General features: G+C 38.4%; 1 protein-coding gene across 4 annotated transcripts in view; it reads right to left on the bottom strand.

Annotated features, from left to right (window-relative positions):
* Positions 1 to 19,581, bottom strand: part of MICU1 (mitochondrial calcium uptake 1) — a 164,784-nt gene that overhangs the window by 119,849 nt on the left and 25,354 nt on the right. For all 4 annotated transcript variants that reach the window (XM_023755126.1, XM_023755127.1, XM_006090278.3 and 1 more), the window contains exons 2-3: positions 4,336 to 4,497; positions 1,178 to 1,346 (exon numbers count right to left, since the gene is read on the bottom strand). In XM_023755126.1, coding sequence (XP_023610894.1) covers positions 1,178 to 1,346; positions 4,336 to 4,496 — 330 coding nt within the window. In that variant the 5' untranslated portion in view covers position 4,497. The remainder of the gene's footprint in view (positions 1 to 1,177; positions 1,347 to 4,335; positions 4,498 to 19,581) is intronic.

The following is a 19,581-nucleotide window of genomic DNA, read 5'->3' as shown; positions in this document are numbered from 1 at the left end:
TATATAAAGTTCCTCCTTTTAAAAAAAAAGAATTATTTCAAGCAGAGACAAGAAAGGTTTTTATAGCTATGGAGTTAAAAATTAATTACATTGACAGCTTTCATTTTTTTCTAACTTATGAGATATGGTCATCTGTTGAACAGACAGCGGGAGTAGAAAGTGGAAGGTTCAAAATAAATGTTTATATGGGTCATTTTAGCTCTACTTTGTAAAAGTTTAACTCTAAATGAAACTACTAAATGAAACTACTGGAGTAAGAAAAATTTGAAATTTCCTTGAATTCACTCAGGGCAAAAGATTTAAATAACTGTATTGTGGAAACACTGGGATAGTTGACAATTAACTTGTGAGACGTAGCTTTTGTTCAAATTCACCTCAGTAAGAAATGAATTTAGGAAATGAAAAGACTTAATAACTTCATACAAACAGACAAACAGAAAATCCAAATTTCTCAAAGAAATTCTTCTTGCAAATATGTACCCCCCCCCACACACACACACACTACAGAAATAAGTCAAATTATCTTCTTGCATTGATTAGGTATATTTTAGCAAGTGAAAGCAATTTCCTGAATTTTAATGTTAACATGCAAAATATCTAATAAATTCACCCTTCTGACTTTTCATCACTCATGTCTGCTGAATTCAAATGCCCAATATCATAGGCATTGTTATAGTGAAACTGAAACTTTTTTGAGAAAAAGCATAGAACAACAGGTCATGTTAAATATATAGAATGTTGAAGTCCTTTGAAGTTCATGCTGTCCTCAAATTTATTTGATTTTCTGGAAATATCTGTTTATTTCCCAAGATATTTTATTCTACCTTTACAACTTGACATCATAAATCTTTATTACCACAAGGACTCAATTAACAAATATGAGAATGTTCAACATCAGAAAGATCAGATAGCAAGATCAATGTTAGGTAGCTAAATTAAAAGAATGAGGAAAATATATGCTAATCCTGATTAGTAACTTTAGGTCCTTTTCCTAACTCCATTAACTTTACATTCTAAGAGTATGTTTGCCTTAGAACATGATGGAAAATAGTGAAGAAGTGAATAACTTCAGAGTGAATATGAACCATATGCAATACATCATAAAAGAAACTGAACTGCATTATTATAATATTGGATTAACTATAGTTCTGATTAATTATATAACTGTGTTCCATACTTTTCTATCTCTGAATCCAGAACGTTTCTTCTTTTTCTCTTCTGGATGAAGCTCAGGACAAGTATCATCAGCCTTTTTCTCATGGTTACAAACTTCCCCTTCATCTTTATTCTTTCCTTTATCACCAACTTCACTCTTTTTTACAGATGGTGGAGATTCTGCAAGGGCTCTAGATTGATTAAATAAATAAATAAATAAATAAATAAATAAATAAATAAACACACACACACACACACACACACACACACACATTAATCATGAAGGTCCATCATACTAACCAAATAAAGATTTTCAGATACAGCTTAGAAGGAGCAACAGCAATGGAATTTGTAAAAAGTTTACATGAAGAAATTCCTCAAAATATTAAAAATAGAACTACCATATGATTCAGAAATCTCAATCTGGTTATATATTCAAAAGAACTGAAAGCAGTGTAATAAGGAAATTTTTTTCACACTCATGTTAATAGCAGCATTACTCACAATATCTAAAATGTGGAAGCAACCCAAATGTCTACTGACAGATGAATGGATAAAGAAAATGTGGTATATACATAGAATATTCAGCCTTAAAAGTAAAGGATATGACACCAAAAGCACAGGCAACACCTGGAATGGAAGCAAAAATAGACTAGCAGGACTATGTGAAACGAAAACGCTTCAGCACAGCAGAGGAAACAATCAACAAAATGAAAAGGCAATACCCGAAATGGAAGAAAGTATTTGCAAACCATGTTTTATAATAAAGGGTTAATATTAAAAATATACAGGGAACTTTTACAACATAATTACAAAAAAACAAATAACCCATTAAAAATGAGCAAAGGAACTAATAGACATTTCTCAAAATAAGATACACTATTGGCCGACACATACACTGAGTGGCCAGATTATTATGACTGGCCAGATTATTATGACCACTCCATCAGTACTTCGTTGGGCCACCTTTTGCCTTCAATACTGTGGCGATTCTTCTTGGCATTGACTCCACAAGATGTTGAAAGGTGATGCGAGGAATCTGACACCATGCCTGATGAATAGCACTGTCCAGTTCTGTGAGATCTGATGGTTGTGGAACCAGCTGCCTGATGGCTCTTTTAATTTCGTCCCACAAATGCTCAATTGGATTGAGATCTGGTGATTGTGGGGGCCACCTAAGCAAGGTAAAGTCTCCCTCATGTTCTTGAAACCACTCCTGCACAATACGAACACCGTGGCATGGCGCATTGTCTTGTTGGAAGAAGCCGTCTCCATTGGGATACGCCATCAACATGATAGGATGAATTTGATCAGCAACGATACTTAGGTATGTTGTGCTATTCAGACGTTGTTCCACACGAATTAAAGGGCCCAAATCATGCCAGGAAAACATGCCCCAAACCAAAACACTGCCCCCACCAGCTTGAAGGGTTGTACTCATGCATGTGGGGTGCATGCTTTCATGCTGTTTCTGCCAAATTTTCACTCTGCCATCTGCATGATGCAACTGGAAATGTGACTTATCGGATCACATGACTTTTTTTCAATGCTCGACTGTTCATTGTGTTCCTGTGCGAATTGGAGACATTTTATCTTGGTAACTGCAGACAGCAAAGGTGTTCAAACAGGCCTTCGGCTTCCATATCCCATACGATGCAGTGTACGGCTAATTTGCCTACAAATGTCAGGTGGTCATAATAATCTGGCCACTCAGTGTATAATGTAATTATTGATTGCTTGACTTGGGGTGGTAAATATACAACACAATTTTTAGATAATGTATTGTTGAATTATATACCTCAAACCTATATAATTTTATTAACCAATGTCACCCCAATAAACTCAATAAAAAATTAAAGTAATTGTTGATAGATATGTACTTATTGCTTTTTTATTATTCATATTTTTCATTTCCTTCTTAAAGAGGACCTTTTAACATTTCTTGTAATATTGGTTTGACGGTGATGAACTCCCTTAGGTTTTTCTGTCTGAAAAGTTCTTTATCTTGGTTGTAGATCACTTTGAATATTTCATGCCAATCCCTCTGGCCTAAAATGCTTCTGTTGAGAAATCAGCTGACAGTGTTATGGGAGCTGTAGGTAACTAACTACTTTTCTCTTGCTGCTTTTAAGATTCTTTCTTTCTTAACCTTTGGCATTTTAATTATGATGTGGTTTGGTGTAGGCCTCTTTAACTTCATCCTTTTGGGACTCTGTGCTTCCTGGACTTGTATGTCTACTTCCTTCACCAGGTTATCCTATCCCCATTTTACATATGAGGAAATCTAAGCACATACATGCACACTCACAAGTGCACACATACATCACTAGTGAGACTAGAAAAAAGTCCATCAGTTCCTCAAATAGCTAAACACAGAGCTACCATATGATCCAGAAATTTCACTCATGAAAACATACTCTACCCCAAAAATTGTACACAAATGGTCACAGCAGTATTACTTATAATAGCTAAAAATCAGAAACAACCTAAATAGCCATCAACAGGGATGTGAATAAATAAAATGTGGTATATACTCCGTACAACAGAATATGATTTGACCATAAAAAGAAATGAAGTAGTGGTTCATAGTACCACTTAGGTGAACCTTGAAACCATTATGCTAAGTGAATAAGCCTATCACATAAGACCACAGATGATAAGACTGCATTCATATGAAATGTCCAGAATAGGCAAATCTATAGACAGAAAGTAGGTTAGTGGTTGTGTGGGCCAGAGAATATGGAGAAAGTGGAAGGTGACTGCTAAATGGTATGGAGTTTCTTATGAAGTGATGAAAATTTTTGGGAATTAGATAGTGGTGATGGCTGCACAACTTTGGGAATATACTTAAAAATACTTAATTTTATATGTTAAATTGTTAGATTATTAAATTTATTATATTATCTTAATTATTATAAATGTATTAAAGTTATTAAATTGGTAAATTAGTTAAAAATGTTCAGCAAGGAGACAGGCAGATACTAAAGCAGAATACTTCCTATTGGTTGTTCTGAAATGATAGCAGAATTCTCTGAAACATCTTATTTCATAGATAAATATTATCAATGCCAAATTATTTGTGCAAGAAATTTTGACACAAAGGTAAGCCAGAAATCAATTCTTTTTAGAACTGGAAGAATGAAAGTACATGTAAGAACAGGATGCGCAGCTAACACTTACCTCTTCCACAAAAGACCAGTACTTGCAGTTACTGCAGATGCTCCCAGAAAAGCCACTACCATTAGTCGACGCCTGACCTGGGTGGGCTGTGATCCTCCATGGTACCATCGAGAGCCCAGGGCCAGTTCTGCCAATGCATAAAGTGACTTAAGACGAAACATCCTGTGAACAAAAAGTAGAAATGTTACTTCTAACTAGTGGTGGTGATGGTGATGATGATTACATCAATTCCACAAACAAATATAAGTATTTAGTGGTAGACACCATTCTAAACACTTTGCAATACCACACATTATCTCATTTAATCCTCAGAACAGTTGTATAGAAAAGTACAATTTATAAACCTGATATATCAGTCAAGATACAATTAGAAGACAAGAAACAGAAAATTTAATATAAAGCATTATTAATTATAACAGGAGACTAAGTAGTAAAGGGTAAAGAGACAGCAGATAAAGAGGGCAGCCACTACTTCAAGGGCCAATGCAGACCAACAAGAAAATCTATATGTATAAAAGCCTAAGTGACCATTCGACTGTTCGACCTTTCAACTGGTAGCTATGATGTGCACTGACCACCAGGGGGCAGACGTTCAATGCACAGTAGTAGATCCAGAATCTGAACCAAGAGTGGACTGACTCCAGAACATGGAACAGACTGATGAATCTCAGAGAAAAGAGGGAAGGTGGAGGGCGGGAAGAGATTAACCAAAGATCTTATATGCATACTAGAGGCCTGGTGCACGGATTCATGCACCGGTGGGGTCCCTCAGCCTGGCCTGCAGGGACTGAGCAGAAACAAGCAGTCCAACATCCCCTGAGGGGTCCTGGGTTGCGAGAGGGTGCAGGCCAGGCCGAGGGACCCCACCGGTGCACGAATCCATGCACTGGGACTTTAGTAAATATATAAAAAGGCTACTCCTAACAGGGTGGAGTTCCAGACCTGTGGTGAGGACACAGCCACTGATGTCCACAAAATTTACTAAAGTGCCACATCAACAGAACTCACAGTAAAGCCATTTACTAGGAAAACTCGGATCAGTAGAACCTGGGAAAGTGTCCATGGGGAGGCGATGTCATTGTATGAAATTCACTTGGAAATGGCATGTAGAAGTGTTGCCACTAAAAGTCCCTAGGAACTGAGTGCCACTGGGTGTCCCACATGCTGCTGGCCACTGCAGCATACAAGGAGCACACCAGAATCAGAGAATAGCACCCCTTCCTTCTCCAGTCTCCCTCTAGTTCCTCTACTGACAGAGCTTAACAAAAGCTGGAAAGGAAGAAATGTCCAATATCACAAATAAGACAATGGAAGATGGGTTTAGAGCTGAAAACCAACAGTTTGGTAAGTGGCACATCCATTTTACAGATGTGAATATTGAGATACAGTGACTTGCTGAGGACTAGTCACTACAGCTAGAATTGGTAGATCCAGAATCTGAACCAAGAGTGGACTGACTCCAGAGCCCGGATTTTAACTAGGACACTTTGCTGCCCCTACCTATAATGTTAATATTACTTTTATTAAAGTAATTTAAGTTTTAATTACAGTAAATCTTCTCCCACTCCTAGAGCCTTGGAAGCCCTCCTCCCCACTAGGTTCTTTTGTTTCATACTTATAACTTCACCTGTTCCTTTAACTTTTTGTTTTAATTCAGAAATATCTATATTAGGTCATACTGTTCAATAAACATTCACTCTTCCATCCCGTAGGTAAATAATACTTCCCCACTCTTCGTTTTGGGTGTGTATCTTGCAAAATGCCTTGCTATGACCATTGAAATGTGGCCCAGTGTCATGAAGTTCTTTTAAGAGCTATTTCTGTTAGCCTTCTTGTGCCCTGCACTCTAACCAAGAGATTATGCCCCAGGAAGACATTAATCCTTCAACCTTGGTTCCATAATGACCAGATCTCAGCAGAGAGGCAGGCAGCATCAGGACAAGCTGAGCCGGTGCCAACCTACAAAATGCTGGTGAGAAATAAATGTTATTGTAAGCCCTGAAAATTTGGGGGTTGTCTGCTATCACAGCAAAAGCTGACGAATTCAGCATCTAAGAGAAGTACTGGGAAGTTCTAACACAAAAAAATTAAGTCCATACTATTCAGCCCTATGTGATACCTAAAAGGCCCCCAAATTTTTATATTTTAATTGGACAAGATTCACATTAAACATTTTTGAAATGGTACATTTCCATCCTGAATACATATAAATATACTAGAGGCCTGGTGCATGAAAATTCATGCACTGGAGGGGGTTTCCTCAGCCCGGCCTGCCCCCTCTCACAGGTGGGGAGCCCTCAGGGGCAGGAGGTGACCCGGCGATCAGGGGAAGGCGACGCCCCATCACACCTCTGCTGCTGCCACTGCCGGCAGCTCAAGCCTCGGCCGGCCCTGGTTACCTGAGCCTTGGGCGGCCCTGGGCTGCTGGGCAACTGACATCCAAGGCTTGCCTGCACCATCGGGCAGGCCCTGGGTGGCTGGGGGACTGAGGGTGGGCCCAGCCGCACTGTGTGCCTGCCGCCCCCCTGGCTGGGCTGAAAGGACTGTGGGACTTCGGCGGCAGGCGCAAGGAGTGGCCGGACCCGTCCACTGCATGCCTGCCACCTCCCCGGCTGGGCTGAAAGGACTGTGGGACTCCAGTGGGGCTGAGGAGACTGGGTGCCGCCATCTTGTGGCTATGGGCGCCGCCATCTTTGTGATGGTGTGATGGTCAATTTGCATATTCCCTCTTTATTAGATAGGATTGGATACAGATATTAGAGAATTAAAAAACAAAGAAAGACCAGCATAAGACTGGGTCAGTCAGCAAAGGCTTTTGTTTAGTATTGAGCCTCAAAATGGTATAGAATTTTGATCAAGTTGATAGAAATGTCAGGGGCATCCCAAAAGACTTAGGATCATCTCTGGTATCTCAGTCCAGAGAATTAATAGAAGGATATTGAGGCCAGGATAAAGTCCCTAATTCTCTTATTCCACCAGGCAGACTGAACGAGAAAGGGGCTTTTTTTTTCTGGTTACATGACTTTCAAATCAAAGTATCCATGTTCCTCCCATTTGATTTTCTCAAAGCATAATTCACTGCTTCCTAATTTAAATTATCTTGCACTTAGTAGGGATCTTTATGGTAGTTAACATATTTGTTTAAGTTTTCCTCCCCTACTTGGCTCTGAGCTTCCTTTAAGGTTAAAAATATGGCTTTTCCTCTTCCTAAACCATAGTCTAGCACAAGGCCTGTTACATTACATTATACATGTCATTTCTTCAATAGTTCTAATCTCATTCCCCAAAGTACACATTAAAAGCTATTTCTATTCACATTCTCTAGTGCCATTTTTATAGAAGCCAAGTAAATAGAGAGAAAAACCCCACTGAGAACAGGTTCTATAATAATTTAATCCCTAACTTTGTAGTGAAGAAATAGTGTAAGTAGTTCAATGTGTTAATTTTTTATGAGAAACCACTTAAACAGATTTATGATAAGCTTTCCAACTGAATCTAGAAAATTGAATGGGTGAATTGGCAGCAGTTATACAATAATGAAGATTAACATGCAAATTTATGATGTAGATTAAATTAAATCAAAAGCAGTGTATTTTTCTTCCCTAACAGCGCACATACACACACACAGAGAGAGAGAGAGAGAGAAATGCCTCTAAAAAATAGCTTTGATGTGAGCTGAAAATGATGAAGAGGTATTTCTAACCAAGAAATGTCAAGGAAGCAAGTGAAAGATAGCTTTGTTACTAAAGCAGAGCATTATATATAATAAGTTTTTTGAAACCTGCAATAGTATATTACTGCCCTGTTTCTGTATCTATTATTTTAGGACTATTAAATTTGATGTATTGCTTTTGGTAAATTTCAAAGGGTCACAGAAATAGGAAATCATTTAATTCAACATCCTTATTTTACAGATGAAGGAACTGAGATCCAGATAAGTTATGTGGTTTACTCATAGCTAATTAATTCAAAAACGTACAATCAATCTTAGAATTCCTGATTTCCAAATAAATAACCTAAAGGGGAAAACTTTTAATAACCTTCTCAGCAAAATAAATGTAATAGGCACACTTCAAAAGGAGATGAAATGCCCAATTACAGAAAGATAAAGAATGGTATAATAATATAATCCAATGTGAGATAAATATGAAAAATGATATTCATAAAATATTATTAAAATATTATTTCACAAACAGAAAGTTGGCACAAAGATATAAAAAAGTTGGAAAAATAAGTAAGAATGGCTCTAAAAACTATGAAAAGATACTTAATCTCACTCATAATAAGATAGTACAAATTAAAACTATACTGAGATACTGCCTTCCACTCATCAAGCTGGCAAAAATCCTAAAGTTTGAAAACATACTTGTTGGTAATGCTGTAGAAATGCCACTGCTGAGGAATGTGTAAATTGGTATACTCTATGGGGGATAAGTTGGCAACATCCACCAAAATCACCCATACAAACTGCATACATTGACCCAGAAATTCCACTTCTGATAAAATAGCCTGCTGATATATCTGCACACCTGTGAAATTATACACATGCCACAGTTATTCATTGCATCATGGTTTGTAACAGCAAAAAACTAAAAAAAACACCCAACTCCAATGTTCATCAAGAGAGGACTGGTTAAATGATAAATATATACAAGGCAATACCATGTAGCAATAGCATGTATAGATTTGAAAAGAGTTTCAAGAGATACTATTATCTAAATGTAACAAGGTGTGGAATAGCATATATAGTGTGCTACCTTATGTAAAAAGGAGAAATAAGAATGCATATTTTTATGTTCTTATTAAGTAACTGTAGGAGAACACAAAAATGTACTAGCAATGGTGCTGGTTGGGATGGGAGATGAGATAAGAGACAGAAATTTTTACAATATACTATTTGAGTTTTAAAACTATCCATGCAAACAAATATACAGTAGCTGTAATAATAAAGGCATAATATGCTAATTAGACCAGATGTCCTTCCGGATGACCTTTCAGATGAAAGCCGGGGCTGCAGGGGAAGCCTGGGTCCCAGGTGCCAGAGGGAAGCTGGTGCTGGCAGCTGGGGGAAGGAAGGCCTACTCTTGCATGTATTTTGTGCATAGGGCCTCTAGTTTCATATAAGCATTTTTATTGAAGTTTAAAGGTAGAATGCAAGGTAATATGTGCATGGCAATCAAATTAATGTAAAATATATATGCACTTTTAATTTATAAAAAATGTAGGTGATGGAAATAAATTTAATGATCCTCCAGAAATATTTTATTTAAACTTCTTCATTTAAAGAAAAATAAAGGCAGGCCCAGAAGTTGATGTTTCATTCTCCCCTGCCAGAAACTGTCATTTACCAGCCATAATAGTGGGTTCAGGCCCAATAATATTTCAGCAATCAATCCATATCATGACAAAGTTCCTTACTTAAAAATCAAATTCATATCCCAAAACTCTGATTATTGGCACATCTGGAATCAACTTACCAAACTATTAAAACTCTAGACCTTATCCTGATCCTGACTTAAAATATCTGTTTGCACTTTTCTGAGATTTACCCCCTTGTATTTTTTACCTTTGACAATTGCACATTTAAAGGACTGCTGCCCTGGCTGGTGTGGCTCAGTTGGTTGAGCACCATCCCATGGACCAAAAGGTCACTGGCTCAATTCCCAGTCAGGGCACATGCCCAGGTTGTGGGCTCAATCCTGACATTGGGGAGGGGGGGTTGCAAGCAGAAGGCAACTAACTGATCAATGTTCTCTCACATTGATGTTTCTCTCTTCCTCTCCCTTCTTCCCTCTAACATCAATAAAAAAATATTTTTAAATAATAAAAAAGGACTGCTTTGTTCTGCCAATCCTTCCACTAGTCTAAATAAACCTCTTTGAACAATTACCAACTATTACCCAGCACTATTGTTAAAAGCAACATCTGCTAAATCTGAGGCCAAAATAAATTTCTGAGATCTACCCAAACTTGGCCACCAACAAAACTTAGGCTTCAATTTAAACAGAACTTCAAAGTTCCAAAGTGTTTATAATTTACATGAACTAAGAGCTTTAGAAAACAAGAACTCAGTGTCCTTTACATCTGAATTTCCAGAATACAATACAGCACCTGGCATAGCGAGTATATGTAGATGACGGTTCAATGCATCCTATGAACCTGCAAATATGGTTGCTCTCTAAGAACAATACTGCAAAATCAGCACAATCTGGGCTGCCCACAAAGTTTACCCCATTCATCCCAGTGGCAGCTATATACAAACCATAGAATTAAATTTAGCAGACCTTCAGAGCCTCAGCCATTAAATACAGGCATAACTCCTTTTCTTGTGCTTTGCTTTTTCACACTTCTCAGATATTTAGTTTTTACAGAACTGAAGGTTTGTGGTAACCCAGTGTTGAGCAAGTGTCTCAATATAATTTTTCCAACAGCATTTCCCCACTTCATGTTTCTGTATCACATTTTGGTAATTCTCACAATATCTCAAATTTTTTCATTATTATTATATTTGTTATGGTGATCTGTGATCAATGATCCTTGATGTTACCATTGTAATTGGGGACATCACAAACCATGCCCATTGAAGACAGCAAACCTAATCAATGAATGTTGCATGTGTCTGCCTGCTCCACCAACTGTCCATTCCCCCATCTCTCTCCATCTCCTTGGACCTCACTACTCTCCTGAGACAAACAATATTAAAATTAGGCCAATTAATAACCTTACAATCGCCTCTAAGTGTTCAAGTGAAAGGAAGAGTGGCACAGCTCTCACTTTAATTCAAAAGCTAGAAATGATTATGCTTAGTGAGGAAGGCATGTCAAAAGCCAAAATAGGCTGAAAGCTAAGCTAACTTGTGAATGCAAAGAAAAAGTTCTTGAAGTAAATTAAAAGTGCTACTTCAGTGAACACATGAATGATAAGAAAGGATGAATGAGAAGAAAGACAGCCTTATTACTGATAGTGATGAGTTTTAGTGGCCTAAATAAAAGAATAAACCAGCCACCACACCCCCCTTAAAGCCAAAGCCTAATCCAGAGCAAGACCCTAACTCTCTTCAATTCTATGAAAGCTGCAGCAGAAACATTTGATGCAGAGATTGGTTCACGAGGTTTAAGGAAAGAAGACATCTTCATAAAATAACATAAAAGTGCAAGGTGAAGCAGTAAGTGCTGATGTAGAAGCTGCAGCAAGTTTTCCAGAATATCTAGCTGAGATAATTAATAAAGGTAGGTGGCTACACTAAACAAAAGATTTTTCAATGTAGAAGAAACAGCCTGATATTGGAAAATGATGCCATCTAGGACTTTTATAGCTAGCGAGAAGAAGTCAAAGTTTCAAAGCTTCAAAGGATAGGCTGACTCTCTTGTTAGGGACTAATGTAGCTGGTAATTTTAAAGTTGAAGCCAATGCCCATTTGCCATTATGAGAATGCTAACTCTATTCTGTTTGTGCTCTACAAATGAAACAACAAGAGCACATCTGTTTACAAAATGTTTTATTAAATATTTGCAGGCCACTGTTGAGTCTACTGCTCAGAAAAAAAGATTCCATTCAAAATATCACTTCTCATCGACAATGCACCTGGTCATCAAGATCTCTGATGGAGATGTACAATGAGATTAATGTTGTTTTTATCCTGCTAACACAACACCTATTCTGTAGCCCATGAATCAAGGAGTAATTTTGAATTTCAAGTCTTTTATTTAAGAATTCATTTCATAGAAATATAGCTGCCTCTGATGGATCTGGGCAAAGCAAATTAAAAACCTTCTGGAAAGGACTCACCATCTATGACATTAAGAACATTCATGACTCATGGAAAAGGTCAAAACAGCAACATTAACAGGAATTTGGACAAAGCTTATTCTAATCCTCAATAATGACTTTGAGGGGTCAAAGACTTCAGTGCAGGAAGTAACAGCAGATGTGGTGGAAACAGCACAAAAACTAGAATTAGAAGTGAACCTGGAGTTCCTGTCAAGATGGAGGTATAGGTAAATGGGGTACTCAAAATTTCCCACAACCACATCAAAATTACAACTAAATTACAGAACAACCATCATTGAGAATCCCCCAGAAGTCTAGCTGACTAGAAGTCCTGTAAGTAAGTATATAAAGAAGCCACATGAAGATGAGTAGAAGGGTTCCCAGCCCCACACCAGAAACCCCAGCCCAAGGTTCCAGTGCCAAGAGAAGTCCCCAAACATTCTGGCTGTGAAAACTAGTGGGAAATGTGGCTAAGACAGAGGGCTGCTGGAATCCCAACCAGTTCCTCTTAAAGGGCCCATGTACTGAACTCACTCCCTTTGAGCTCCAGCACTGGGGTAGCAACATGAAAGGCACCATGAACATATGTGGAAGAACTGAATTATCTGACCTCTGAACAGAGCTGGAGGGGCAACTTTCTCTCAGGCAGAAATGCTGGCAGAGGCCATTATTCCTTTGCTGAACCCTCCCCCACAGAGTCCCACAGAGTCAGTCAGCAGGCAGGCAGGCACCATATCTGAGTCTCCATCAACAAGGCTTACACTGTTCACCTTGCCCTGGTGACTTCCTAGTGAGACTCCACCCCATCCAAGTTGCAAGCCCACCCAAGACATTGCCAGTGGCTTTCCATACAAATGGCCTCTTTCAGCTCATACTTCAAAATTTCCTAAAATCTCTCTAAAAGCAGCACCTGGCTCTAGCTGGTACGGCTCAGTTGTTTGGAGGGTCATCCCATGCAACAAAGGTAGCAGGTAAGAGCACATACCTAGGATTGTAGGTTTAATTTCTATTCGGGTTGCGTTCAGGAGGCTTCTCTCTCTCGCTTGCTCTCTCTCCCTGCTTCCCTCTCTAAAATAAAATTTTTTTTAAAAAGGCAGCATCTGGCCTCTGCATACCCTGTACCTTTTGCTAAGTGGCCCCAAGCCTGGCACTAGGGGCAGCCAGCCTCTGTTTGCAGCTTGGCCTCTCCAGGGAAACTCCTATCCCAGCACAAGTAGCAGCCATCTGCAGATCACTCTAGCTCATGCTGGGTGGCCCCCAAAAAGGCCATAGGCAGTGATTGACCTTTCACTTCCCAGAAGACCCCAGAATCAGAGCACTTGGTGCACATAGTGCTTCAGACCATGTCAGATTACAACCCAACTACTTCTACAAGTGACTCAAAGGGCAGGCTTAGTGGGCACCAAAGCCTCACTAATGTGAGTCCTGCTCTGTGGGGTTAGCCCCAGTACAGCAGCTCTTCCACTGTAGTTGCTGGTGGTCCTCACAGCCAATTGACCTGGGAGTCAATCCCGCCCAGTGACTTGCCAACAGCAACAAGGCTCAACTACAACAGGATAATATACACAACAGGATAGTACACACATGGGTGGTGGGGGGTGGAAGGGACACACCTAGAGTACCTGGAACAGGTGACACTGAGCCCTATAGGATGACTACTACATAAGGCCACTCTACCAAGACCAGGGGAAGTAGCAGTTCTGTCTAATGCACTGAAACAAACAGGGTCAGATGTAATTTTAACACTAGTCTATCCAGTGTTATTTTTTAGTAGAATGTCATTTTTATTTTAAAAAGTCTAAAACTTTCTCAATCTGAACCATTTCAATACTTTTCCAATTCAATTTGACTGAGCTCTATCTGGGATGACTAAGAAGAGGTTTTTTGTGTTTGTTTTTTATCCAATGTTTTGCTTTCTAATGACTTGAATAGATTATTCATTCATTATATTACTGAAAAGAATGATTTAATCTAAAAAGCAACAAAGTTCTCAAAAATATCCCAGAAGTGTTTCATTTTCACACACTACTGGAAAACAAGATTACATGTCATTCTGCCACCATATTTCCCCTTCTGAAAACAGAAAAAAAACCCCAAAACCTTGAAATTCTGAATAAGTTATAATGGTAATCATGTAAAAAATCCATATGAAAATTACAGTATGCCCAATTCAACTGCAGTATAGTGACATAATTATATCAGTGTTCCACAACACAGATGAATATACTTTTTTCTTAATCTATTTTACCAAGGCTACAACCTAGAACAACTTATTAAGTACATAGTAGGCAGTAATGCAAACATAAACCAGTGTATTTATTTCACAATATTTGCAATGCTTCTTTGCAAAGGGTGTGAGTTGTCCCCCAAATGTGTGCAATGTATGAAAACAATAGTTTCCAGAACATAGGAGAATAGAAAAAAATGAGCACCTGCTATTGCTGTATTTAAGATATACGGACTTCTGAGAGCAGGTTTAAGTAGCTGTAGATTAGCTGGCCAAGTTATTCCTTGTGCAGACTATAAGAATTATTATCATTAACACATTGACATAATTCATATTCATAGTTTATAAACCCCATAGGCTCACTAAACTGGGCTTATGTACTAGTATCTGCCTGAACGCTGAAACATGAGTACTGAGTCTAATACAATATACAAAGCCTAACACAATACTTTGGCCATTAAACACATTCAAATGTTTATTGATTTAAATAGTATATCATAAGTTGAATAATGCTAAATAATTATAAATAAATGACTATATAATATAGATAGGTTATTACACTAGAAATAAATACAGTAAAGTTTCTCTCTTGGGTTTATCATTGTTTTGAAGTGTCTTAGCATGATAAATACTGTACTATTCCTCAAACTGAGCCTTCCTTAAGGCTCAAATGAAATTCCAACTCATCCGTATGAGTTAGATAAAGTCATCATTACTCTTAATTTCTTCTTCGGAATTCCTACAGAATTAGCATTCTGAGCCACTACTATGGTACCTTTTTATTAAATACTTTTAATGTATACCTGTCAACTTGCCAAGGAGATCACAAATGGAAAAATAAGAAGTATGCTTTAGGCTTCTTAGTCTCCTCAGTGCCAATTAATGAATTTGAAATTATTACTAATAGCAATAACAAATATTACTGTTCAATTACACTAGAGCAGATACAAAAAAACTTAGGTTCTTTTTCTAGCTCCATTACTAGCCAACTATGTAACCAGTAAAAGCCTTACCTAAGACTATTCTGGCAGATACAAAGCACAAGTGTACTTATGTCTAAGTCCTTTCTGACTTTAAGAGTTCATTTCAGAAAAAACAAAATGTAAAAGTATTTTGCATTTTTTGTTAGAAGAAAGTCATCCCAAATGCTTATAATGAGATAGCATGCTACATTAGCCTCACTAGTTTAAGCAAACTGCACATAATCCAAAATGTACAACGGCCATTATTTCATTCAGGTCATTAATTAGCTATTTATTGAGCAAGGTATTGTGAGGACACTGCAAGAGGCACAAAAATGAGCAAGACACAGACCTACAAACACCTTATAATTTGAACACAAAACAGCTATTCAAATAACAATAAGGGAAGGCAGGGGAAAAGATAAGAGCTACAAGAACATATTGACAGGAATTCAAAGAAAAGAACTATTACATTAGGTTAGAAAGTTGGAAAGGGCTCAAGAAAAACACCAAGGAAGAAGATTTACTTAGGATAGGAAAAAACTAAGCATTCTTCACAAACGAGTTTGGCTGAACACATTATCTTAGAAGAGTTTGCCATTTTTTTGCTTTGTCATTTTTTTCTGAGGAATGAAGCTACTAGAAATATCTTAAGCTTTAATTATGCCAAGTAATTTTTAAAACATCCTATACATTTCTTTTAGATGAAATTAATCAGATTGAAAGTTCTGCATTGAAGACACCAGGATGACTGCCAAAATACAGTAAAGATTAATGTTCACATCTAGAAAAGATGCATTTTCATACCTCAAAGTGACATTACTGATGGAACAAATGAGGAAAACTCACACTTTAGCTAACTCTGTTCAGAACTTTTTAAAATAATCTGGGTGAGAATGTAAAGTTATTTTAAGTCATATAAGTCTTTAACAGTAAAAAAAAAATTACTGTAGGAACAAGAATCATCTCATAGAAATGTTGGGCTTGACACAGAACTTTTGTAAAAATTTGTGCTAAATGAATATGCTATGGAAAATGTCAATATCCTATAGGACTCAACTTTCTTTAAAAAAAAATATTTTATTGATTTTTTACAGAGAGGAAGGGAGAGGGATAGAGAGTTAGAAACATCGATGAGAGAGAAACATCGATCAGCCGCCTCCTGCACACCTCCTACTGGGGATGTGCCCCCAACCAAGGTACATGCCCTTGACCGGAATCAAACCTGGGACCTTTTAGTCCGACGCTCTATCCACTGAGCCAAACCAGTTAGGGCAGGACTCAACTTTCTGATACCACCATGGCTCAACTTCTCAAAAACACACACACTCACACACATAGAGCCTTTTTACTGCAATAATAAAACCTGAAATGTATGGCTGGTGAAGGAAGAAATGAAGAGTGGCAATTTCCTTTCCCGAATACTGCACTGAAAAACAAAGTGAGGAGAAGGAGGGGGGAAAAAAAACAACCAAAGAAACAGTCTATTTAAAAAAAAACCAAACTACCCAGGAAACTACAGAAACAATGATGACTAATATAAATTTTCTAAAACCTTTAGGATGAGCTAATGCGTTGAGATCAGCAATTTCACTTCTGGGGATTTATCCAAAAGAAACAAAATCACTATCTCAAAGAGATATTGGTACCTGCATTTTCATTGCAGCATTATTTACAACTAGAGGCCTGAAGCACGAAAATTTGTGCAAGAGTAGACCTTCCTTCCCCCTGCTGCCGGCACCGGCTTCCCTCTGGCACTTGGGACCCAGGCTGGCTTTCCTCAGGCTGCCCACAGGCACCTGAGACCCGGGCTGACTTCCCTCTGGCCCGGCTTCGTCAGGAAGGACGTGCAGAAGACGTCTGGTCTAATTAGCATATTACCCTTTTATTATTATAAAAGATAGTCAAGTCATGTCAATAACCTACATGCCTATCAACAGATGAATGGATAAGAAAATGTGGTATATTTTTATTGGTAGATAGAATGGATTGTTATTTGGCCATAAAAAAGAAGGGGATCTTGTCATTTGCAACAACATGGAATTAAGTCACACTGAGAGACAAATATCATAAAGTATAAGATTCACTTCTATGTAAAATCGAAAAAAAAGAAAAAGAAAAAAAAAGAAAGCTCAAGAAAACAGATTGGTAGTTGCCAGAGGTGGGACATGAGGTGTGGGCAAAATAGGTGAAGGTGACCAAAAGGTGCAAATTTTCAGTCTTAAAATAAGCAAGTCCTGGGGATGTAATGTGCAACATAGTTAATAATACTACATTGTATATTTGAAAGTTGCTAAGAGAGTTGATATTTTTTTTAAATCCTCTTATGAGGCTATTTTTCCATTGATTTTTAGAGAGAGTGGAAGGGAGGGAGAGATACACAGAGAGAGAAATATTGATGTGAGAGAGACACATCAATTGGTTGCCTCATCCATGCACCCCCACCAGGGCTGGTATTGAGCCTGCAACTAAGGTACATGTCCTTGACTGGAATCAAACCTGGAACCCTTCAGTCCACTTGGCAATGCCCTATTCACTGAGCAAATCTGGCGAGGGCAAGAGAATCAATCCAAAAAGTTCTCATCACAAGAAAGAAGTTAGTAACTATGTGTGCTGATGGATGTTAACTAGACTTACTGTGATCATTTTTCAATATATACAAATATCAAATCATTATGTTGTGCACCTAAGATGAATATAATGTTATGTCAATTATATCTCAATTTTAAAAAGAATTTACTTTAAAAATGATAATGAATACACTATCAGGATCCACTTGATACATGTAAAACAATGGTCAGAAAAAAAATGCACAGAACTTAATGTTTTTATCAGTTAGAACTGAAAGAAGATAAATGAATTAATTTTAAAGCTAAAAAAACCATAAAGAACAATAAAAAGGCAAAATATGAATAAAAAATAAAGATAAAAGCCCATATAAGTGGAGAATCGAAGATGGCGGCATAGGTAAACACCGGAGACTGCTGCCGCAAACAACCACTTCAAAAATACAACTAAAAGACGGAACGGACATCAACCAGAACCACAGGAAGGCTGGCTGAGGAGAGACTCTTCAACTAGAAGGAAAAACAACAGCATTACGAGGCTCAGAGGAGGCGCAGTGTGGAAAATTTAAAGGTACGGTGGTGCGCGCGCAAAGCGGGCTGGTGGCTGAGAGCGCGGTTGTCGTTTTCAATCAGGAGGGAGTCTCAGACTCTGGGCTACAGATCCGGGCGAGTCTCTAGGGACCCAGACTCAAACGGGAGAAGCGGGACTGTCTGGCTACGGTCCCTCCGAGGTTTGCAGCGGTTGCTGGGACAGAGAGGCAGAGCCCCTGGGGACGGAATGAGAGCGGCCATAACTGCTCCCTCCGCCCGCCCTGTTGAGCCCGCCCCGCCCAAGCCCTGCGCAGAGCCTCAGGCAAAGGCTAGATTAGCACCTCCCCAGAGGACAGAAGTTTTCCACACAGCTGATTCTCACAGCCAGTCGGTCTGGTGGTCAAATCCCTCTAGTATTAACTACAACAATTAAGGCTTAACTAGAACAAGACTGTGCACAAAGACCACAAGGGGGTGCACCAAGAAAGCATAAAAAATGCGGAGACAAAAAAACATGACAGAAATGGAGGATATGGAGCTAAAAAACGCAATTTTGAGGGCTTGCAATAAACTTATGGAGAGCCTCACAAAAACTAATGAGACCCTCGATGCTACGATAAAGAAACTAGAAATTAAGCATACACGGACTGAAATAAAGAATATTATACCCAATAGCAGACCAGAGGAGCACAAGAATCAAACCAAAGATTTGAAATGCGAAGAAGCAAAAAACACCCAACTGGAAAAGCAAAATGAAAAAAGAATCCGAAAGTGTGAAGATAGTGTAAGGAGCCTCTGGGACAGCTACAAGCGTACCAACATCAGAATAATAGGGGTACCAGAAGATGAGAGACAGCAAGATATTGAAAACCTATTTGAAGAAATAATGGCAGAAAACTTCCCCCACCTGGTGAAAGAAATGGACTTACAGGTCCAAGAAGCGCAGAGAACCCCAAACAAAAGGAATCCAAAGAGGACCACACCAAGACACATCATAATTAAAATGCCAAGAGCAAAAGACAAAGAGAGAATCTTAAAAGCAGCAAGAGAAAGAGACTCAATTACCTACAAGGGAATACCCATACGACTGTCAGCTGATTTCTCAACAGAAACTTTGCAGGCCAGAAGGGAGTGGCAAGAAATATTCAAAGTGATGAATACCAAGAACCTACAACCAAGATTACTTTAT

Source organism: Myotis lucifugus, unplaced genomic scaffold, assembly GCF_000147115.1.
Source record: "Myotis lucifugus unplaced genomic scaffold, Myoluc2.0 scaffold_69, whole genome shotgun sequence".
Taxonomy (NCBI): Eukaryota; Metazoa; Chordata; class Mammalia; order Chiroptera; family Vespertilionidae; genus Myotis; species Myotis lucifugus.
Note: the sequence above shows the minus strand (reverse complement) of the source record. Positions and strands in the feature narration are given on the sequence as shown.